At 37.8% G+C, this 25,348-nt stretch overlaps 1 protein-coding gene across 7 annotated transcripts in view; it reads right to left on the reverse strand.

The window, feature by feature from the left end:
- LOC127162076 (uncharacterized) overlaps positions 1–8,752 on the reverse strand; it is a 61,002-nt gene extending 52,250 nt beyond the window's left edge. For 5 of the 7 annotated variants that reach the window (XR_007827255.1, XM_051104864.1, XM_051104863.1 and 2 more), the window contains exon 1: positions 8,538–8,752. Coding sequence is in view for 6 of the 7 variants with exons in the window: in XM_051104864.1 (XP_050960821.1) it covers positions 8,538–8,730 (193 nt within the window). In the remaining variant the exon portion in view is untranslated. The remainder of the gene's footprint in view (positions 1–8,537) is intronic. The other 2 variants (XM_051104869.1, XM_051104867.1) reach the window with 2 other exon arrangements.
- Between the last annotated feature and the right edge of the window lie 16,596 nt (positions 8,753–25,348).

A 25,348-nucleotide genomic window follows, 5' to 3' on the forward strand; every position in this document is an offset into this window, starting at 1 on the left:
TAAAAAGTTTGATTTTTAGCAAATGTAGAAGCCCTTCCACACCAAAAAGTGAAATGCATAAGCCTAAGGCTGAAGGAAAAGTAAATTCACGTCTGTGTAGAACTGTAGGAGAAGGAAGTTCAACACTCTTCAGCAATGAGAAAAATAAAGCACAAATGTTAGTTTTGCTTATGAGTATAGCTGAATTGAATCAACAAAGGTCAGCAGCAAAGACATTGGTAAATAAAATGGGATTAAATACATAATTTTTGAAGTAGTAACCCAGATATTTTCTTGTAAATTAAAAAGTAATGCATTACTCTACTAGTTACTTGAAAAAAGTAATCTGATTACGTAACTTTCATTACTTGCGTTACTGAAATGATTTTTGAAGCTGAGGGAGAAAATACACTACCACTCAAAAGTTTGGACACACCCTCTCATTTTAGTTTTTTTCTTTATTTTCATTACTATTTACATTGTAGATTCTCACTGAAGACATCAAAACTATGAATGAACACATATGGAATTATGTAGCAATCAAAAAAGTGTGAAATAACTCTAGATATGTTTCATATTTTAGATTCCTCAAAGTAGCCTTTGCTTTGTTGACAGTGCTGCAAACCCTTGGCCGTCTCTTAAAGAGCTTCATGATGTAGTCACCAGAAATGATTTTCACTTCACAGGTGTGCCTTGTCAGGGGTCATTTGTGGAATTTCTTGCCTTCTTAATGGGGTTGGGACCATCAGTTGTGTTGTGCAGAAGTCAGGTTGGTACACAGCTGACAGCCCTATTTGACAACTGTTAGAATTCATATTATGGCAAGAACTAATCAGCTAAGTAAAGAGAAATGACAGTCCATTGTTACTTTAAGAACTGAAGGTCAGTCAGTCCGGAAAATTGCGAAAACTTTGAATGTGTCCCCAAGTGCAGTTGCAAAAACCTTCAGGCGCTACGACGAAACTGGCTCACATGAGGACCGCCCCAGGAAAGGAAGACCAAGAGTCACCTCTGCTGCTGAGGATAAGTTCATTCAAGTCACCAGCCTCAGAAATTGCAAATTAACAGCACCTCAGATTAGATCCCAGATTAATGCCACACAGAGTTCTAGTAGCAGACACATCTCTACATTAACTGTTCAGAGGAGACAGCGCGAATCAGGCCTTTATGGTCAAATAGCTGCTAAAAAACCACTACTAAGCAAAAGCAACAAGCAGAAGAGATTTGTTTGGGCCAAGAAACACAAGGAATGGACATTAGACCAGTGGAAATCTGTGCTTTGGTCTGATGAGTCTAAATTTGAGATCTTTCGTTCCACCCGCCGTGTCTTTGTGCGATGCAGAAAAGGTGAACGGATGGTCTCTACATGCATGGTTCCCACCGTGAAGCATGGAGGAGGAGATGTGATGGTGTGGGGGTGCTTTGCTGCTGACACTGTTGGGGATTTATTCAAAATTGAAGGCACACTGAACCAGCATGGCTACCACAGAATCCTGCAGCGACATGCCATCCTATCCGGTTTGCATTTAGTTGGACCATCATTTATTTTTCAACAGGACAATGACCCCAAACACACCTCCAGGCTGTGTAAGGGCTATTTGACCAAGAAGGAGAGCGATGGAGTGCTGCGCCAGATGACCTGGCCTCCACAGTCGCCTGACCTAAACCCAGTCGAGATGGTTTGGGATGAGATGGAGCGCAGAGTGAAGGCAAAAGGGCCAACAAGTGCTCAGCATCTCTGGGAACTCCTTCAAGATTGTTGGAAAACCATTTCAGCTGACTACCTCATGAAGCTCATCGAGAGAATGCCAAGAGTGTGCAAAGCAGTAATCAAAGCAAAGGGTGGCTATTTTAAAGAATCTAAAATATAAAACATGTTTTCAGTTATTTCACACTTTTTTGTTTACTACATAATTCCATATGTGTTCATTCATAGTTTTGATGTCTTCAGTGAGAATCTACAATGTAAATAGTCATGAAAATAAAGAAAAAAACATTAAATGAGATGGTGTGTCCAAAGAGTTTTTTGACATACCCTAACTGTCTTGAGCTAGAATACACAGAGTTCAGGCAGAGTAAGACAAGACGAGGGTTTGAGATTAAAATATATTTAAATTGTATTTTTTAAATTAAAATAACCGATTCGTTTCACTAGATAAGACCCGTCTTCCTCGGCTGGGATTGTTTGAAGCCGCATTTAAACTGCATCTTGGAAGTTCAAACTCAGGGCACCATATCAGTCCATTATATGGAGAAAAATCCTGTAGAAGCCCTTTCACACCAAAAAGTGAAATAAATAAGCCTAAGGCTGAAGGAAAAGTAAATTCACGTCTATACAGTAGAACTGTAGGAGAAGGAAGTTCAACACTCTTTAGCAATGAGAAAAATGAAGCACAAACGTTAGTTTTGCTTATGAGTATAGTTGAATTGAATCAACAAAGGTCAGCAGCAAAGACACTGGTAAATAAAATGGGATTAAATACATACTTTTTGAAGAAGTAACTCAGATATTTTCTTGTAAATTAAAAAGTAATATCTTTTTTTTTACTAGTTACTTGAAAAAAGTAATCTGATTACGTAACTTGCGTTACTTGTAATGCGTTACCCCCAACACTGCTTAAGTCATGTTGTGACCGACTAAAAGACACAAACTATGACTAAAAGAAAAATCAGTGACAAAATGAACACTAGGGCAGAATGAGCTGTGCCTGGACGAAATGAAGCTGCATTCTTCACATCTTCACCTAATGAATGAAATACGAGAGATTATGTTAATGAACCTTCAAACAAGCAAGTCTGTTAGTACCACCTGCTTAATTTCTAGACGATCACTAGAACAAAAAAGTACAATAGTAAACATGAAAATCAGTCTTTTGCTGTCATTCTTTCAAATTAATGATATTTGCTTTGATATTTTATTTAATCTAATGACATTCAGACATTTGACACAGGTGTCCAAATACTACTAACTTCTGAAGAAAGGTGCATCTAAGTACCACTGAAAACCACCCAAAATTAATCAGACTCACTGTGATTTTCCTCATTAGTAAATAATGAAGTGAATTGCTCTCTTACTTTTAAACAGTTTTCTCTCATAGACCCGATCACTGGTCTCCTCACTCACGGCGTTCTTCAGTGTGCAGGTGTAGAAGTTGTCTGGATTTCTTTTGTTTTCGACTGTGATGAACTCTCCTTTTGGATTGTGATTTGAGCCTTTCAGTATTTTTCCAGTAGAATTCTTCCAGATGACTGTTTCATTGTATTCGCATATTAAACGCACAACATCAGGGTTTTTACCCCTCCTGTCTATTTGTATCTCAGGTTTGGGGACCGGCGCTGTGGAAGAAACAAAGAAAAACTTAAATGATGCAATCAGACTGTAATATTATAGTATTTTGATACAAATTAAAAAGCAACATTTTTACTTAAGCATCTAGGTCAGGGGTGCTCAATCCTGCTCCTGGAGATCTACCTTCCTGCAGAGTTTAGTTCCAACCCTGACCAAACACACCTGGCTGTAATTATCAAGTGCTCCTTCAGATCCTAATTAGTTGGTTCAGGTGTGTTCGATCAGGGTTGGAGCTGAACTCTGCAGGAAGGTAGATCTCCAGGAGCAGGACTGAGCACCCCTGATCTAGGTTGTGCACACTCATAACCTGGCAAAATGCGACATGCTGCAATGATTGCAGTACATTAAAAATCAATTGTTATTGTCTAAAAGAAAAGTTATGACAGTCTTACTCTGCTTGAACTCTGTGTATTCTAGCTCAAGACAGTTGGAGTATGTCGAAAAACTCTGACCATATTTTCTCCCTCAACTTCAAAATCATCCTATATCACTGTTTTACCTTTTTTGTTGAGGATGTTTGATCTTCTTTGCATGTTCACTGTGCAAAGACTGGGTCGGAACTTCTGCAGCGATGTAGGATGATCTTGAAATGATTTTTGAAGTCGAATGAGAAAATACACTACCAGTCAAAAGTTTGGACACACCCTCTCATTTTAGTTTTTTTCTTTATTTTCATGACTATTTACATTGTAGATTCTCACTGAAGACATCAAAATTATGAACGAACACATATAGAATTATGTAGCAATCAAAAAAGTGTGAAGTAACTCTAGATATGTTTCATATTTTAGATTCCTCAAAGTAGCCACCCTTTGCTTTGTTGACAGTGCTGCAAACCCTTGGCCTTCTCTTAATGAGCTTCATGATCTAGTCACCTGAAATGATTTTCACTTCACAGGTGTGCCTTGTCAGGGGTCATTTGTGGAATTTCTTCCCACAGAAGTCAGGTTGGTACACAGCTGACAGCCCTATTTGACAACTGTTGGAATTCATATTATGGCAAGAACTAATCAGCTAAGTAAAGAGAAACGACAGTCCATTATTACTTTAAGAACTGAAGGTCAGTCAGTCCGGAAAATTGCGAAAACTTTGAATGTGTCCCCAAGTGCAGTTGCAAAAACCTTCAGGCGCTACGACGAAACTGGCTCACATGAGGACCGCCCCAGGAAAGGAAGACCAAGAGTCACCTCTGCTGCTGAGGATAAGTTCATTCAAGTCACCAGCCTCAGAAATTGCAAGTTAACAGCACCTCAGATTAGATCCCAGATTAATGCCACACAGAGTTCTAGTAGCAGACACATCTCTACATTAACTGTTCAGAGGAGACAGCGCGAATCAGGCCTTTATGGTCAAATAGCTGCTAAAAAACACTACTAAGCAAAAGCAACAAGCAGAAGAGATTTGTTTGGGCCAAGAAACACAAGGAATGGACATTAGACCAGTGGAAATCTGTGCTTTGGTCTGATGAGTCCAAATTTGAGATCTTTCGTTCCACCCGCCGTGTCTTTGTGCGATGCAGAAAAGGTGAACGGATGGTCTCTACATGCATGGTTCCCACCGTGAAGCATGGAGGAGGAGGTGTGATAGTGTGGGGATGCTTTGCTGCTGACACTGTTGGGGATTTATTCAAAATTGAAGGCACACTGAACCAGCATGGCTACCACAGAATCCTGCAGCGACATGCCATCCTATCCGGTTTGCATTTAGTTGGACCATCATTTATTTTTCAACAGGACAATGACCCCAAACACACCTCCAGGCTGTGTAAGGGCTATTTGACCAAGAAGGTGAGTGATGGAGTGCTGCGCCAGATGACCTGGCCTCCACAGTCACCTGACCTAAACCCAATCGAGTTTGGGATGAGATGGAGCGCAGAGTGAAGGCAAAAGGGCCAACAAGTGCTCAGCATCTCTGGGAACTCCTTCAAGATTGTTGGAAAACCATTTCAGCTGACTACCTCATGAAGCTCATCGAGAGAATGCCAAGAGTGTGCAAAGCAGTAATCAAAGCAAAGGGTGGCTATTTTAAAGAATCTAAAATATAAAACATGTTTTCAGTTATTTCACACTTTTTTGTTTACTACATAATTCCATATGTGTTCATTCATATGTAATGTAAATAGTCATGAAAATAAAGAAAAAAACATTAAATGAGAGGATGTGTCCAAAGAGTTTTTTGACATACCCTAACTGTCTTGAGCTAGAATACACAGAGTTCAGGCAGAGTAAGACAAGACGAGGGTTTGAGATTAAAATATATTTAAATTGTATTTTTTAAATTAAAATAACCGATTCGTTTCACTAGATAAGACCCGTCTTCCTCGGCTGGGATTGTTTGAAGCCGCATTTAAACTGCATCTTGGAAGTTCAAACTCAGGGCACCATATCAGTCCATTATATGGAGAAAAATCCTGTAGAAGCCCTTTCACACCAAAAAGTGAAATAAATAAGCCTAAGGCTGAAGGAAAAGTAAATTCACGTCTATACAGTAGAACTGTAGGAGAAGGAAGTTCAACACTCTTTAGCAATGAGAAAAATAAAGCACAAACGTTAGTTTTGCTTATGAGTATAGTTGAATTGGATCAACAAAGGTCAGCAGCAAAGACACTGGTAAATAAAATGGGATTAAATACATACTTTTTGAAGAAGTAACTCAGATATTTTCTTGTAAATTAAAAAGTAATATCTTTTTTTACTAGTTACTTGAAAAAAGTAATCTGATTACGTAACTTGCGTTACTTGTAATGCGTTACCCCCAACACTGCTTAAGTCATGTTGTGACCGACTAAAAGACACAAACTATGACTATGACAAAACTGGTCTCTTTAGATTCGGTGTGTCATACCGAGTCGAACCATATCCAATTTTCCCATGTCAGCCATTTTGGGTGTCGGCCATTTTGAATTTAGCTTTAAAATGCTGTATCTTGAGAACGGATTAGCGTATCGTTTCGACATTAATTACAAAAATGTTCGGCACCATGCCCTGAATGTACATAAAAATTTTGGGGCCAGCGCCACCTTGTGGTCAAAAGCTATAACTAAATTTAAAAAAAAATGCTAATAACTTTTGCGTACATTAGCCTATTGAAATGTAACTGATTTTGATAGATTCCTTCGGTCATGCTGAGAACACCGATACCAATTTTGCCAATTTTGGCTGAACTTCCTGTCCGCCATTTTGATTCATGTGGAAAACCTACTTTTTCGAACTCCTCCTAGACCGTTAGTCCAATTTTCACTAAATTTGACTCAGATCATCTTCAGACCATGCTGACAAAAAGTTATGGATTTTGTGTCGATACACGAAACCGTTTTCGTTTAGCGCATCAACGAATTTACTGGAAAGATGCCAAATTGCATCCGAGTCTGTATCTCTGCAAAGCTTTGACATATTGACGCCAAATTTTATATGTGCTATTGTCACCACACTCTGACCAAGCCACATCAATTTGGTAACAGTGCCACCTATGGGTCAGAAGTAATACGCCATTCACTAAACATTAATAATGAAATTTACAAAAATGCTAATAACTTCTGCTTACATTAGCCTATTGTAATGAAACTGATGTCAATAGATTCTTTGGGTCAAGCCGAGAACATTGATATCCATTATGCCGAAATTGGCCAAACTTCCTGTCCTCCATTTTGATTAATGTACAAAACCTACTTTTTCGATCTCCTCCTAGACCGTTAGTCCAATCTTCACCAAATTTGACTCAGATCATCTTCAGACCATGCTGGCAAAAAGTTATGAATTTCGTGTCGATACACGAAACCGTTTTCGTTTAGAGCGTCAACGAATTTGCTGGAAAGATGCCAAACTACATCTGAGGCTGTATCTCTGCAAAGCTTTGACATAATGATGGCAAACTTTGTGTGTGTCATTGTCATTTCACACAGAACACGTCACATCAATTTGAAAACAGCACCACCTGTTGGTCAAAAGTGATAAGCCATTAAATTTTATTACGATTGGTTGTATTTATGATTTTTCAGCCATTTCAATTGATCTTATCCTAAAATTATCTTAATTACTCATTTTTGTAGTCGGTCTGCTGCTCCTTGCCATGCTTAGCTCCTCATTCTGCCTCTTTTGTGCTTGGCCCCGTAATTGCTGCTTGCAGCTATATTTATTATTATTATTATTTAACTGAAAGCCATCTTAAACAAATGCACAGTGTGCATTGCACACACATTAAATTTCACGTAAATCATTCATGCAGACACACGTTTCCTATTTGAATTGGTCCATTTGAAAGTAGACATTTCACTCTATAGATATATTTTTCATGTCTCTAAAGTAAGTATACACGGAGTTTCGAAGTGACGCGCTCAAGTTCACAGAGACAGACGGCAGAAAGCTCGTCATTTTTGCTTTAATTAGTTTACAAAAGCGCAACGTTTCCTTGTTTTTCTGAGTGCACACAAATAAACGTTGAGTCTTTACAAATTCGAAAGATGCCTATCATTCACTCTTATCTGTATGACCAAAAATGACGGTATTTTAAGAGCAAGTGACCGCACCGGCACCTCTGTCATGCAGTACCGCGCTACTATTCGGCTTCCACACTCACACAGACACTTCAATAGCGCACATTTTAGCCATATGGTCGATGAATGATAGGTGAGCATTTGGATGCCCTGCTGTATTACCAGTCGTTAACGATCCGTCCGTCATGAACTCACTTGCTTAACCAGCCACACCAAAGCATACAGAAGGAGAGAATAAAGAGACAGGTCAACTAGAATTAAGTTCAAAATTACAATATATCGTTTATAGTTTATTTATATAAAAGGTATATTTGTCTGTAAAGTTGGGTTTCATAGCGTTACGATTCCCGGTCCCGCCCACTCCCGCTGACATTTTTTCCTGTCCCGTCCCAATCCCGTGATTATTAGTGATTTTGTTTCCCATCCCGCGGGATTCCCGTGGGATTCCCGTGGGATTCCCGAAAAAATGTCAGCCTCTACTGTGAATCAGGCTACAATGCTAATATATAAGCCGACCAGATTTCTTAAATGAAAACGGGGGTATTACCTAGCTCAGTGGTCAAAATATCACTGAAATTTCACTTGTAATTATCAACGAATTAAAAAAAATGGGGAAAATGTTTTTATTTTTTTTTTTTAATTGTTGTATAGCCTGACAGAAACTATAGATAATTTACATCAGATCTTGAAAATAAATGTAAGCAACACATAAGTTACCTGAAACAGCTCCTGTGGCGATGAACACGGCACAGATGACGGCCGTCGAGTATCTTAAAAGTAACATCTTAAGACAAAGCACAGCTTTTTCCACCTTTTTTTCTGTATTTTCACTCGGAATGCGTTTCACAAACACGCCCGACTCTGAAGACGAATCCCAAAACGAAACTGAAACAAATGGGCGTTCATGCATGAGGGTTTAGTCAGTGGTTCAATACGTTTGTCATTCTGAGTGCTTATACTCACAAAAGTGGCAGGATATGATCCCATCAAAACACCTAGCATTGCCTCTGCTGTAGGATATGAGGCGCTACACTTTTTCCTGTTTTAATGTTGCATTTATATCTATATCTATATATATAAAGCAAATAAATACAGTACAATATACGAATTGAACATGGTTTATTTTTACTTCATGTAAACATTCTTAAAAGTACATTCAATGGCTTTTGTTTGCCTTAAATTGGTTAGGACAAAACAATATCATCAATCAAATAATCAAATCACTTAATTTAACAATGTGTCAAACACCGAAAAATGCCTGCATTGTAAAAGACAGTTTAGCTTTAAACAGCAACAGACAGAATTAAAAAAGAAAACATGAGCACTGGTACAACACTGGTTGCACTAAACAGTGGTCACAGAATTTAAGCTTCAAACTGTAAAACAGTCAAGATTCAAAACTTTTTCCTTAGAAGAGAAAACAATTTTGTTTAGAGTCATCAATTACTCACCCTCATACCATTCCAAACCCATAAGACTTTCATTCATCTTTAGAACACAAATAAAAAGTATTTTTAATGAAATCTGGGTATATACTTTCTGTCCCTCTATTGATAGTCTACGCATTTACCACTTTCACTGTCCAGAAAGGTATAAAAACATCAATAAAGTATGTGACTCCAGTGGCTTGACAAAATTTTTTAAAAGTTATGCAATTCATTACAACTGAAATGTCATTAAATTATACAATTTATTATAAGGAATGTATTATTTCCCCTGCATGTTTAATCCAAGTGGTTTCCTTCATCTCAAACCTCGTTCAGGATTTCTTCACAGGAAAATCCTAAAAGAAATGTGTGAAATATTATAGCTTATTATCTTTCGATGCAGTCCGACTATTCTCAGTCCTTGCATGGGCCCATGGAAAGAATTATGAACATTAAGCCAATTGTATGTTCACAATCTTCTTTCAAGTTTATTCTCCCACATTAGATTATATAGATCCATTGTCAGGGTGTGGTGTTACATATGTGCGTCATACAAAACAAAAGATGTATAAGTATAACCGTTCTGGGAGAAGGATAGCTTCTTTCCAGAGGCATCCTGTTATTCAAAGTATATTTATATTAAAAACAAAGAGGTACAGGGAGGGGGAATACAGTAGACAGGATGGAGAGAGAACAAAAACAGGAATATTCACAGTAATATCTGGCAGAGAGTGCAATATAATCAAACAGTTCCTCCATTTGTTTAAATAATAAACATCACAAAGGCTCTCTGCCCAATTCCTTAACATCAGATCAACATTTTCTCATTCCACTTAAGATCTGCACATTTAACAGTTCTGTTCATCATGGCACTCGCAAGCATCTTTACCAACTTGTGAATCAAGACAAAAATCATTCTGAGTATTCACTACTTCCTTTGCCTATGCTTCCTAAGCATTTCTATTCATATTCAGTAAACCTAAATCAATCAACATTATTATCAGAGATATATGTGCAACATGATATTTCTACTATGTCACACTTTGCCTTTTTGTCATAGTCTAGTAGGTTTGCAGTGCAGGTAAATGTAAGCCTTGTAGCTTTTCCTTGGCCTAGGGTTGGCAATATGGTTGGCTAGTCACTACCTCATGTTCATAGCAGATGTATTGTGTATCTTCATTATCTAGCCAGTTTTCCTCACCCATATTTATAAAGAAATATGTACAGGTGAGCAGGCTTCCAGTACAGCCAGGCATATTACCAATTTTACAGCCGTGGCCTAATAATTTTAGTAATAGTCTTGCAAATTCTAGTTTCCTTCTTTCACACAATTCTTAATCAAAGCCTAATATAATGGATTGCAACAGAGACAAAAAGTCAAATGTCAATGCATTGCGTAATAATGTCAATGCCTTGCAAAAAGTCAAATGTCAATGCATTGCATAATACCTTGTTCACATCTTTGGTTTAAAAAGGTTACGAATATCTCTCAGACCTCAGACAGATATCCGTAATTTAACTATTAGATTTTCACCAGGACAGTCAGATGTGAGCCCCCATAAGAAATAACCCCTAATGTCACCTGGACTTTTGCTGTATTGAGGACTTACTGCAGCTCTCAGACTTTTAATGTCATTTGGTCCATTTATTTCCACTTATATAATTAATGCTGTCTTACGGCAATCTAACAAATTTACTTTTAAAGCCTATGCTACTTTTTAGACCTATGCAGTGACTTGAATCAGCTAAAACAACAATTAGTAATGTCATACAGATAAACATAATAAATCTTTTGATAAATTTAAACCTCATCGTAATTTCTTCATTCCGCACTATATCAGGATGATTTCAGGATCAAGATGATTTAATCAGCCTCTCTTGCATTCTCCTTCTTCTTCTCAAACACTGATGGAGTTGCTCCTCAGTCTTTCCTTGATTCGGGCAGGCTCTTTATCAGTTGGAGCAAACAGTGGGCTTTTAAGCCACCAGTTGAGTTTGCTCATTCTCCTTGTTGGTCCCCCTTGGGGGCTCTTCTGCCTCTGCCAGAATTAGAAGCACGTCTATGAACTCAGGATGCTCCGCCATGTGTCTCGCTCCATCACTTGGACATTCCAGATTAGTGGAGTAAACCATCCCTGGTTTCAGCAGAACTACTTCTACCTGTGAAAGGACACCTTAAAATCCTTTTGTTAGAGACAACACGTTTACTCATCATCCAGTCGATCCTTACTGAGGTGACCTGTGAGGAAAATTCATGTGGACCGAGGGGTGTCTTTTCTTTAATTCCCCCTTGTATATCACTTCTGAGTGATATACAGTGACTTTCAATTCAGCTCAATTATTTCTTTGTTGTTTAAAGGTGTCTCACTATCCATCAAATTTCTGCCTTTTTATTAAGGCTTTTCACCCATTAATATCAAGTTTTTTCCTGTGAAACACTCAGCCCACATGTAACATGTTAACAAGCACACTGTATTTAATACATCTGACACAAAATCAGTTTTATGAAACTATCATGACATCCTACTGACAAGCTACTAAACATAGGCACTGTGGCATTCCCCTTGCAACAGTGTCTAAACGTTGGACTAAAACAGTTGGACGATGTCCATCACAATGGGGATGAGTTTCACATCGTGATCATGAACCCCAAATTTTTTTATATTTTGTCCAAATGATATTTTTGGTCTAGGCATGCCATAATTAAAAGAACCAATTTTAATTTCTAAATATAGTTCATCATTTAACTGTGCACTTTAATTTCATCTTTATTACCTCTTTCTATTGCTCATGAGCTGCTCTAAAAAGATTGGAAATCTCCTTGGATCCATGGCAACTGCAATATCTGGGTAGGACAGCATTTGTAATTTCAGTTCATTTGGAATTTTAAAGTTTTAAATTCCTTAAATTCAGCCCTAAGAAATATCTATTAAATCAAGATGGAGTGACCAGTTTCATTGCTTTACCATCCATATTTTGACCTTGGACACTTTGTGCCCTTTTTATAATTTTTTTTTTTAAGGAATCCTGGAACATCTATCACATTTATCAGCTTTATGAGAAGGCCTGTCTTTAAAGCAGAGTGCAAAACTCTTTCTGTATTTCACAGCAACTCCTGTCTATTCTAAATCCAGTCTGTTTTAGTATGGAATTCCTCTTACAGTGGGTGTAGCTGATCACTTATCACCTTTTCCTGTTTTCCACAGCCATAATGTCTCTTTCTTCATGTTGAATTGCCCATTGGCAACTGCATAAGCAATCTGTGCTATGGTCAGTCATTCTGTGCAGCTGTCCAAAATTTAAGAAATGTCTTCCAATTAATAACATATATAGCAGCTCTTTATTTTATTTTAATAAAGCCAGTTCCTCGTTGCAGGAAAAGAGCAAGCAATTCCTTCTTGGCATAATGCCAAAAAGGGCAGTAACCAATTCTGACTGATCCAAGCATATCATACTTCTATAATCCTTATAAATACATAACCTGTCTGTAGAAATTCCTGGAAAGACCCCCCATTTGTTAATAAATATCATAGCTCTTTGTCTTTCGATGCCGTCCGACTATTCTCAGTCCTTGCATGGGCCCATGGAAAGAATTATGAACATGAAGCCAATTGTATGTTCACAATCTTCTTCCAAGTTTATTCTCCAACATTAGATTATATAGATCCATTGTCAGGGCGTGGTGTTACATATGTGCGTCATACAAAACAAAAGATGTGCCATATAGAAGTAAAACAATTCTGAGAGAAGAATAGCATCTTAGTTTTTCAAACTATACATACTTTAAAAACAAAGAGGTATAGGGAGGGAGAATACAGTAGACAGGAAGGAGAGAGAACACATACAGGAAGACTCACAGTAATATCTGGCAGAGAGTGCAATATAATCTAACAAAATGGATATGACAAAAAATGAAATGAATGAAACTGAACTACAGAGTAACATGCAGGTTGGGGTGGAAAAGCAGTCATACAGTATTTTAAGTTCATTAAATCAACTGCAATAAATAATACTTTCCAATTGTGCATTTGTCCATTAGAGTGCGAACTCGATGAGCTAAGTTAATGGCAGCCTGACCTGAAGCGGCATTCTGATGTCTGTGTTTACACAGTCGCTTCACAGACAGCTTGCGAATTAATTTGAGTTTTGCATTTTATCATCCGTGTGTGTGTGTGTAAAACAAGACAATAACAGGTCTAAGCCCTCCCTTATTTGGCAGGAAACTCCAAGAGGAAGATGCGTGACGATATACAGAGAATGTTGAGTGTGCAGCCCCGATGTTCATTTGTCAAACAAGCCAGACAGCAACCAAGTTAACGTTACGTAAACAATTTATGTGACATTTACCACGAAGAGTAAAAGGGTGTTCCAATTCTAGACCGTTATACACTGTTATCTGCATATGTTGAAGTAGATTCGTCTCTGAAAGAACATGCGCCGTTAATGCAGCATTCCAAAAAAATTGGTCACTTTCGCTTTCTGTATAGTGAACTGACTGAAGTTAAGACGTTCACCAGCATAACCAATGCGCAAAGTTTTCACGTTTCTTGTGTAATATCCATTTACTCGCCTTCGTGGTTTAAACCAGAAATATTTCCAATAAAGCAACGTAACCGCAAACCCACATGCGTATGCGGGGAGACATGAAAGAGGAATCAACTCGGTCTGAAACACGTCTCTGTGCTTATAAGCGCTTTGGGTGTGTGCAAGAACAGAGCGTTTTGTACAACTTTAATATTTTATTTTGAATATTTATTTTGAATGTTTTCCCTTGTTTTTGTAATCATGTTTATTTCATAGCACACCGGGTTTCTGCAAGATTTTTAAGCACAAATTTAAGCATTTTTAAGACCTGCACAGATAAAATTATTGCCATATGAGTGGGGTAGGGCGATGTCTACAGTAGCATATTAACTGTAATAAAATATTAACAAAAAAAAAAAAAAAAAAACATAATAAAAAATGGTAAACGTAACATTTCAGCCTTTAAACCATTTTTAAGAAAATTGTTTTAGTTTTAAAATGGTTTAGTGTAATATTAATCTAGAAGAAGAGCTGATTAAAAATGCTAATTAATTCTCTGCCAGTAGGTGGCGCTCTTTTCACAAATATAACGGTTTCCCCGGTAATGGCAGTACACAAAGCAGCACAGCACCTCACTTTGAAACGTGCAGCGCTCATATTTATCCAATAAAATAATACCCTTTTTTAATTTTAATAATTACATTACGCTATATGGCAATACTTGTCTTTTCTTCCCCATTGTATTTTTATGGCCTTAAACTTGATACAATTAAATGTAAGACTTTTTAAGGACCCGCGGAAAAAGCATTGATGACATTGAAAATAAATAAATAAATTGAACAAATATTGAAGTTATTAATAAAAATTGTATGCGATTTTTATTATTTGAACTTCCGGTTCCGGTCTCCTGTTGCAGAGTGGTGTGCGTTTGTAGCTCCCTAGAGTTTTATTCTTCTGAGGAAATCTCTATTTTACTATTACTTTCTGTTGTTTAAAGTGATAAAATATAGCTTTTTTCCCCACCAGATTTCTGTTATTATCCATCAAACTAATCCGATCGCTCGCTTTTAATCTATAATCGCCAGTGCAACGCTGCGCTGTGTGTTAGCATTCCGTTTGCCGGTTAGCCTGCCATTTGCATTCCCACTCACGTCTCTATTCACGTCTACTACCGCTTTCCTTTCTTCCCTCGCTCTCGTTGATCGCTCGTTTTTATTCTACAACCGCGAGTGCAGCGTGTTTGTAGTGTGTTAGCCGGTTAGCTTGCCATTCACTTTTAACTTTTAATTTTTCTCTACGCCTTTTTCTACACAAGTTCATCAGACAACAGTGGTGAGTTGAAATCATTCTACATCTACGGTGAGTAATGGCTTCTTCTCCTTTCCTGGTAACCTGCATCACCTGTTATATGTATAGTTTATCAATCTCTGTCGGCAGCGAGGGATTCACATGTGATAAATGCAGGGAAATAGTTAGGCTGACAGAGAAGATTTCAGAACTAGAGACACGCATCCAAACTTTAATCGAGGATAGTAAGAATGTGAGGGCATTAGATATGGCTTTGGATGCGACTAGCTTAGGAAGTCCCGTACATTGTTCGGTTCCGGTAACTTCGCCTTTGCAGCAGGGCAACTGGGTGACTGTGAGACGGCATAGTCGCGGGTCAAAACACCGCTCTTCCGTTCCGATCAGAACATCAAACAGGTTCTCCCCACTCAGTGACGCACCCACTCAGAAACCTGATCAAAGTGCTCTAGTTATTGGCGATTAGTGATGGGAAGTTCGGATCATTTTACCGACTCGGTCCTTTGAGTCTCGTTCAGCAAAATGAACGAATCTTTTTTCGAGTCATTTCGTTCATTTCGTTCATTTTAGCAAAATATAATTAAAATGTTACGTTTTACCTCCCTAACACATCTACTGCTTACACAAACGTTGATCACACTACAAACAAAACAAAACTATAATGCTATAAGAAACAGAAAAGATTCATTCATTGTTTACCTGGGTCTTTAGTCTATGATTCGCTCACCTCGCCTCTTATCTGACAAGTTTTCGGGTTTGAGTTGTTTGTTCATTACGTGACAGCCCAATTAGCTAACCAACGCAGTCTGAGCCGGAAAGAGAATTGATTAGTTCATCTCTCGAGTCCTCGGGTTTGAGTCGTTCGTTCATCACGTGACATCCCCGTAATGTTAACCTATGCAGCCTGAGCCGGAAGGAGAATTGATTAGTTCATCTTTTGAGTCTTCGGGTTTGAGTCGTTCGTTCATCACGTGACAGCCCCATAAGGTGAACGAACGACTCTAAGACAGGTGAACTAATTCCAGTACAGAACCTAATAGGATGTTGCGCATGCGCGACTGAACGAATCACTCCCCGAGGCGACTCGTTCGTCCCGAGTCACATTAAAGATTCGTTCAAAATGAACGAATCGTTCAAGAACGACCCATCACTATTGGCGATTCTATTGTACGGAACGTGAAAATAGAGACACCAGCCACCATAGTCCAATGTTTACCGGGAGCCAGAGCGCCTGACATCTTGGCAAATTTAAAAGTGCTGGCTAATGCTAAACGTAAATTCAGTAAGATCGTTATTCACGTCGGCACAAATGATGTTCGACTTCGCCAGTCGGAGATCACTAAAAATAATGTTAAAGAGGTGTGTGAACTTGCAAGTATGATGTCAGACACTGTAATTTGCTCTGGCCCCCTCCCTGCGTATCGTGGTGACGAGATACATAGCAGACTGTCGTCACTAAATGGCTGGATGTCTAAGTGGTGCCCGCAGAATAACATAGGTTTCATAGACAATTGGACAAGTTTTTGGGGCAGACCTGACCTGTTGAAAAGAGATGGTCTTCATCCCTCCAGGGGTGGTGCTGCTCTTCTCTCTAGTAATATGGCATATAGTCTTAGAGTTTGCACTTGACTAACTGGAGCCCAGGTCAGGAAGCAGACAGACTGGCTAATCCGACCGTCTGCTAGCCGCCTCACGTCACCAAAATCAGTTAATTCTCAGCACATAGAGACCCTTACACCTAGATATCATGCTAGAGAGACTGTGTCTGTTCCCCGAGCTAGACAATACAAAAGACGTCCAAACCAATTTAAGAGTAACAATCTAATCAACGTTAAACAAATAAAAAACTTACATAATACAGAGAAACAAATGATAAAACTTGGCCTTTTGAATATCAGGTCCCTCTCTACAAAAGCGCTTTTTGTAAATGATATGATCATTGATCATAATCTAGATGTGCTATGTTTGACAGAAACCTGGCTAAAATCAGATGATTACATTATCTTAAACGAGTCTACTCCTCATGATTACTGTTATAAACATGAGCCACGTCTAAAAGGTAAAGGGGAGGTGTTTCTACAATTTATAGCAATATTTTTAGTGTTTCACAGAGAGCGGATTTCAAGTATAACTCATTTGAAGTAATGGTGCTTCATATAACATTATCCAGAGAAACAATTGTTAAAGATAAATCCCCTATGACGTTTGTACTTGCTACTGTATACAGGCCACCAGGGCACCATACAGATTTTCTTCAAGAATTTGCTGATTTTATATCTGAGCTGGTGTTGGCTACAGATAAGGTCTTAATAGTAGGTGACTTTAACATCCATGTTGATATTGAAAATGATGCGCTGGCAGCTGCATTTACAGACATTCTAAATTCTATTGGAGTTAGACAACACGTGTCAGGTCCCACTCATTGTCGAAATCATACTCTAGACTTAATACTGTCACATGGAATTGATGTCAATGCCGTTGAGATTCTGCAGCAAAGTGATGATATCTCTGATCATTATCTAGTCTCGTGTATTCTCCAGATGACTAAAACTGTAAATTCAACTCCTTATTACAAGTATGGTAGAACCATCACTTCTACTACAAAAGATTGCTTTCTAAGTAATCTTCCTGACTTATCTGAATTCTTCAGCATGTCCAATAGCTCAGAAAAACTTGATGAAGTAACAGAAACTATTGACTCTCTCTTTTCCAGGACTCTAGATACGGTCGCTCCTCTGCGCCTAAGGAAGATTAAGGAAAATAGTCCGACCCCGTGGTATAACGAGCACACTCGCGCCCTAAAGAGAGCAGCCCGGAAAATGGAGCGCAGCTGGAGGAAAACAAAATTAGAGGATTTTCGTACTGCTTGGCGGGAATGTACCCTATCGTACAGAAAAGCGTTAAAATCGGCCAGATCTGACTACTTTTCGACTCTTTTAGAAGAAAACAAACATAACCCTAGGTATTTATTCAATACAGTGGCTAAGTTAACAAAAAATAAAGAACCAACAGGCACTGACTATGCCCATCAGCATAGCAGTAATGACTTTATGAACTACTTTACTTCTAAGATCGATACAATTAGAGACAAAATTGTCACTATGCAGCCGTCAATTACAGTGTTGCATCAGATAGTGCGCTATAGATCTCCTGGGGAACAATTCAACTCATTCTCTACTATAGGTCAGGAAGAATTGTATAAACTTGTTAAATCATCTAAACCAACAACTTGTATGCTAGACCCTATTCCATCTAGGCTACTAAAAGAGATGCTTCCAGATCTCATAGATCCTCTGCTAAATATTATTAATTCATCACTGTCATTAGGATATGTCCCCAAAACCTTCAAACTGGCTGCTATTAAGCCTCTAATTAAAAAACCACAACTTGACCCCAACGAATTAACTAATTACAGACCTATCTCGAATCTCCCATTTCTGTCAAAGATATTAGAAAAGGTTGTATCCTCACAGTTATCTTCCTTCCTACAGAAATATGATATCTGTGAGGATTTTCAGTCAGGTTTTAGACCGTACCATAGTACTGAGACTGCTCTTATTAGAGACAAATGATCTACTCTTGTCATCCGATCGTGGTTGTATCTCTCTGTTAGTGCTACTGGATCTTAGTGCTGCGTTTGATACTGTTGACCACAACATTCTCTTGAATAGACTTGAGAATTATGTTGGCATTAGTGGTAGTGCATTGGCATGGTTCAAATTGTATCTATCTGACCGCCATCAGTTCGTGGCAGTAAATGATGAGGTATCATATCGATCTCAAGTGCAGTATGGAGTACCACAAGGCTCAGTACTAGGGCCATTACTCTTTACGCTTTACATGTTACCCTTGGGTGATATCATCAGGAAATATGGTGTTAGCTTTCACTGCTATGCTGATGATACTCAGCTCTATATTTCTTCGCGGCCTGGCGAAACGTACCAATTTGAAAAACTAATGGATTGTGTAGTTGAGTTAAATTGGATGACAAGTAATTTCTTACTGCTAAATTCTGAAAAAACAGAGGTGTTAGTTATTGGGCCTAAAACCTCAGCGTGTAATAACCTGAAACACTGTCTAATACTGTTCTGTCAATTCTTCGTCATCAGTTAGGAACCTAGGTGTGCTATTTGATGGTAATCTTTCCTTTGAAAACCACATCTCTAGTATTTGCAAAACTGCATTTTTCCATCTCAAAAATATATCTAAACTACGACCTATGCTATCAATGTCAAATGCTGAAACATTAATTCATGCATTTATGACCTCACGGTTAGATTATTGTAATGCTTTATTGGGTGGTTGTTCTGCTCGCTTAATAAACAAACTCCAGCTGGTCCAAAATGCAGCAGCTAGAGTTCTTACTAGAACCAAAAAGTATGATCATATTAGCCCGGTTCTGTCTACACTGCACTGGCTCCCTATTAAACATCGTATAGATTTTAAAATCTTGCTAATTACTTATAAAGCCCTGAATGGTTTAGCTCCCCAGTACCTGAGTGAGCTCTTATCGCATTATAGTCCCTCACGTCCGCTGCGTTCTCAAAACTCTGGCAATTTGATAATACCGAGAATATCAAAATCAACCGCGGGCGGCAGATCTTTTTCTTATTTAGCACCCAAACTCTGGAACAATCTACCCTACAATGTTCGGGACGCAGACACACTCTGTCAGTTTAAATCTAGATTAAAGACCCATCTCTTTAACCTTGCTTACACATAACAAATCCACATTCTTATAATTCAAATCCGTTAAAGGATTGTTAGGCTGCACTAATTAGGTCAACCGGAACCGGGAACACTTCCCATAACACCCGATGTACTCGGTGCATCGTCAGAAGAATGGCATCTACGCTAATATTAGTCTGTTTCTCTCTTATTCCGAGGTCACATTAACCACCAGATCCAGTCCGTATCCAGATCAGATGTTCACTGCAGTCCCCCGGATCCAGTCCGAACCCAGCCCAGACGGTGGATCAGCACCTAGAGACGACCTCTACAGCCCTGAATGTCAGCGGAGTCCACATCAACTAGATGAGCCCCAGAGACGGATCCACATTAAAGACCACATCACCTAGACGGCTGTCGGCACAAGACCACGGGAACTTTGGCCAGAGGAGAACTGGCCCCCCGACTGAGCCTGGTTTCTCCCAAGGTTTTTTTTCTCCATTTGTCACCGATGGAGTTTTGGTTCCTTGCCGCTGTCGCCTCTGGCTTGCTTAGTTGGGGACACTTTCTCTTAACACAATATTGCATTTTATTTTATTGTTTTTGATTAACTACCTTTACCTATAATGTGAGTGTTTAATGTTGCCTTTGGCATTGTTGATGTACTGTTTCCTATTTAATACTGTACAGCCGCCTTGTCACAATTCTGTATTGTTAAAGGCGGTATATAAATAAAGGTGACTTGACTTGACTTGACTTGACTATTAATAACTATATGACTCATAATAACATCATATTATATGTTAATATATTCAGTGACCAACATGGAGTGCTTTTATATAGGGTTAAATTAAAGTACATTTGAATGTGAACAGAGTAAAGTGCTGGTACTGTGCTGTGAATTCTCATTGTGCATAATACAACCAGTGTATCAACATTAATAACAGTCTTCCAAAGAAAAGGAATTATTAAAAGAAGTGCCCTAGTAAATAAGTAATAGGTTTAAAATGCATTTCTTTTATACTAAGTATAGCTGAAGTCTATTAGCATATCACTGACATATTGCTCGAGATGTATTAATATAAAATTATTAATTAATTAAACTTTATTTGGAGTACTACTTGTACACAATGCACATTTCTTAATATTAGGCCTAAAAAATTTATTAAAAAATTTATTAATATCACTACTGATGAGGACTGATGAGCCCCAGAGACGGATCCACATTAAAGACCACATCACCTAGACGGCTGTCGGCACAAGACCACGGGAACTTTGGCCAGAGGAGAACTGGCCCCCCGACTGAGCCTGGTTTCTCCCAAGGTTTTTTTCTCCATTTGTCACCGATGGAGTTTTGGTTCCTTGCCGCTGTCGCCTCTGGCTTGCTTAGTTGGGGACACTTTCTCTTAACACAATATTGCATTTTATTTTATTGTTTTTGATTAACTACCTTTACCTATAATGTGAGTGTTTAATGTTGCCTTTGGCATTGTTGATGTACTGTTTCCTATTTAATACTGTACAGCCACCTTGTCACAATTCTGTATTGTTAAAGGCGGTGTATAAATAAAGGTGACTTGACTTGACTTGACTTGACTGTATGACCTTTAAATAATTCTGATCTTTAAATGCAAAATATTTAAAGTGTACCTTAAGTATAATTGCAATAGTTTTAGTCTCACAACATCAATATATATATTTAAATATATCTTTAGTTGGATTTCAGCACTACTTCCACACAATTGAAGTGCATAAGTACAAAATTAGTTGTACTATTTTAGCAGACCGTAAGCATACCAGTTTAGTATACTAAAAGTACAATTGCAGGGTATTTTTATTATGCATAAAATGTAAATGTATTTGTAGTATACTTAGCATGTAATAAATGTATTTCACATAGAGTTTAGTATATTTATTTTTCACTAGGGTAGATAATTAAGCATTCTGAATTATTACCAGATAAATGCTATTGTATCTCATTAGCACAAGCTGCTCAAGGCTGCCACATACAGGCTTTATAGTAAACTGTACACTAGCTTTGTTAAGACTTTTCATGTTGTTTTATAGATGTACGATTAATAGATGTTTATAGGTTTTTGAAAATGTTTGGTTAAAAGTCAATTACAGTTTGACACATTTTTGTTGGATAAATAATTTTCTTTTTATTGACTAAAAACGTGGAATTATCAACAGAGTAAAACTGAAAAAAAAAAAGAATAAATTAATGACATGACAAAATATTAACTAAATTTAAAGGACATTTTTGTCAGAAGTTGCAAAAATGGTCTGTACACCATAATGGTGAAAGACACAACCAAAAACAAATGCAAGGTAAATACCAAAACTTTACTGAGAAATAGCAAACATTTTGGCCACAACAAGTACTTTAAGGAGAAGTCCACTTCCAGAACAACAAATTACAAATAATTTACTCACCCCCTTTTCATCCAAGATGTTCATGTCCTTCTGTCTTCAGTCGCGAAAAAAAAATATGTTTTTGAGGAAAGCATTTCAGGATTTTTCTGAATATAATGGACTTCATTGGTGCCCCGATTTTGAAAACGATCCCAGCCAAGGAAGAAGGGTCTTATCTAGCAAAACAATCTGTCATTGTTTTCGAAAAATAAAAATGTGTATACATTTTAAGCAGAAAAGCTCATGTAGCACAGGCTCTGGGATGCGTGTTCACAGGTCGTTCTTGAACGATTCTTTATTTATTTTGAATGAATCTTTAATGTGACTCGGGAAGAATGAGTCATCTCGGGGAGTGATTCGTTCAGTCGCGCAACATCCTATTAGGTTCTGTACAGGAATTATTTCACCTGTTTCGAGTCTTCGGATTTTTCGAGTCATTCATTCATCTTATGGGGCTGTCACGCAATGCTGATTTGCTAAAATGAACGAAATGACCAAAAAGATTTGCTCATTTTGCTGAACGAGACTTAAAGGTCCGAGTCGGTAAAATGATCCGGACTTCCCATCATTACTATGAATCATGTCTTCGAATCACCACAACTTCATCGTCTGTGTACTCCGGTTCAGAAAGGTAGAGTATGTTGAAAAACTCCATGTTATTTTCTCCTACAACTTCAAAATCGTCCGACATCATTGTACCTTTTTGTTTGTAAACAGTGTTTGACTTGCTTGCACTTTCTTAGTCTTTGTGTGTTTGCTTTGTAAACACTGGGTCTTTGGGTCCACCTACGTTCCGCGTGACCTTTCAACATGATTCAGTAGTTTGTGAACGTGCATCCCAGAGCCTGTGCTACACGAGCTTTTGTGTTTAAAAAGTATACAAATTTTTATTTTCCGAAAAAAATGGCCGATCGTTTCGCAAGATAAGACACTTCTTCCTCGACTGGGATCGTTTAGAGCCCTTTGAAGCCGCATTCAAACTACATTTTGAAAGTTCAAAATCGGGTCACCAATGAAGTCCATTATATGCAGAAAAATCCTGAAATGTTTTCCTCAAAAAACATAATTTCTTCATGACTGAAGACAGAAAGACATGAACATCTTGGGTGACAAGGGGGTGAGTAAATTATTTGTGAATTGTTGTTCTGGTAGTGGACTTCTCCTTTAAGCAGTGTTAAAACTTACTATTAAAAGCAATGCATTACAATATTGCATTAATCCCTAAAAAAGTAACTAATTATATGTTACTTTTTATGGAAAGGAATGCATTACATTACTTTTGCATTACTTTTTAAATCTGGTCAGGGCTTGCTTGTTCACACCAAAAAGTGAAATAAATAAGCCTAAGGCTGAAGGAAAAGTAAATTCACGTCTGTACAGTAGAACTGTAGGAGAAGGAAGTTCAACACTCTTTAGCAATGAGAAAAATGAAGCACAAATGTTAGTTTTGCTTATGAGTATAGTTGAATTGGATCAACAAATGTCAGCAGCAAAGACACTGGTAAATAAAATGGGATTAAATACATACTTTTTTGAAGAAGTAACTCAGATATTTTCTTGTAAATTAAAAAGTAATGCGTTACTTTTCCCCAACACTGCTTAAGTCATATTGTGACCGACTAAAAGACACAAACTACGACTAAAAGAAAAATCGGTGACAAAATGAACACTGGGGCAGAATGAGCTGTGCCTGGATGAAATGAAGCTGCATTCTTCACACCTAAGGAATGAAATACAAGAGATTATGTTAATGAACCTTCAAACAAGCAAGTCTCTGTTAGTACCACCTGCTTAATTTCTAAATGATCACTAGAATAAATTAACATTCTTAAGAACATTCTTTCAAATGAATGATATTTGCTTTGATATTTTATTTAATGTAATGACATTCAGACATTTGACATAGGTGTCCAAATACTACTAACGTCTAAAGAAAGGTGCATCTAAGTACCACTGAAAACCACCCAAAATTATTCTGACTCATAGTGATTTCCTCATTAGTAAATAATGAAGTAAACTGCTGCCTTACCTTTAAACAGATCTCTCTCATAGACCGGATCACTGGTCTTCTCACTCACGGCATTCTTGACTGTGCAGGTGTAGTAGTTGTTTGGATTTCTTTTGTTTTCGACTGTGATGAACTCTCCTTTTGGATCGTGATTTGAGTCCTTCAGTATTTTTCCAGCAGAATTCTTCCAGATGATTGTTCCATGTATGTATTTGCATATTAAATCCACAGCATTAGGGTTTTTATTACTCCTACGTATTTGTATCACAGGTTTGGGGACCGGCGCTGTGGAAGAAACAAAGAAAAACTTAAATGATGCTGTCAGACTGTAATATTATAGTATTTTGATAAAATTCAAAAACGCAGGTTAATATGTCTGAAATAAATATTCATGTAGAAGGCATTAGTTTGCACAGAGGAAAGCCCAATCTAGAACCTGCCCTGTACAGTTTATTATTTTGTTAAACAGAACTGAAAAACAACAAGATGACGTCACAGGTTCTGGTTGACCAATTGGTGGAAAGAGGCGTCTCATGATCACCCACATGTGGAAAAACTAATTTGGAAGTTCTTTAGCCATTTTCTACCCGTGAACCAAAAAAAAATGTATCATGGTATTCTTGGAAGTACTTACTTGATACACCATGGTATTTATCAAAATATAGTACAGTACCATGATATCACAATCTGACACAATTACATTACAATTACAGTATTAATATTAATGAATATAATAATCAATATCCACTCACCTGAAACTTCCAAGATGAATCTTTGTTCCTGCTCTTTACTGTTGATGTCAATGGTATAAACTCCACTATGTTCAACAGTTAATTTAGTTATAGTGATTTGTCCAGTTTTCTCATCAAGAGTTGTGATGTTTTTGAATCTTGAACTGGGGATGTTTAAACCATCATCATCCCATTCAATCGCCTTGACAACAACTCCACTGCTGCTTCTGTGTTTCCATATAATGCTGGTGACCGGAGGATTTATGTTGGTTAGACGAAAAGACACTGTATCACCCACTGCTTTTATCTTTTTTTCACCTAATGAAATATGAAAGAAAAGTCAGTGAACACATTTCTGTCAGTAGTTTCCAGATAGCAAGTAGCCTATAATGTACAATATCTGGCCATAGTATGACATCTGAATATTATATATAAGACATGTCATCGAAC

This window comes from Labeo rohita, unplaced genomic scaffold (assembly GCF_022985175.1).
Source record: "Labeo rohita strain BAU-BD-2019 unplaced genomic scaffold, IGBB_LRoh.1.0 scaffold_83, whole genome shotgun sequence".
Lineage (NCBI taxonomy): Eukaryota > Metazoa > Chordata > Actinopteri > Cypriniformes > Cyprinidae > Labeo > Labeo rohita.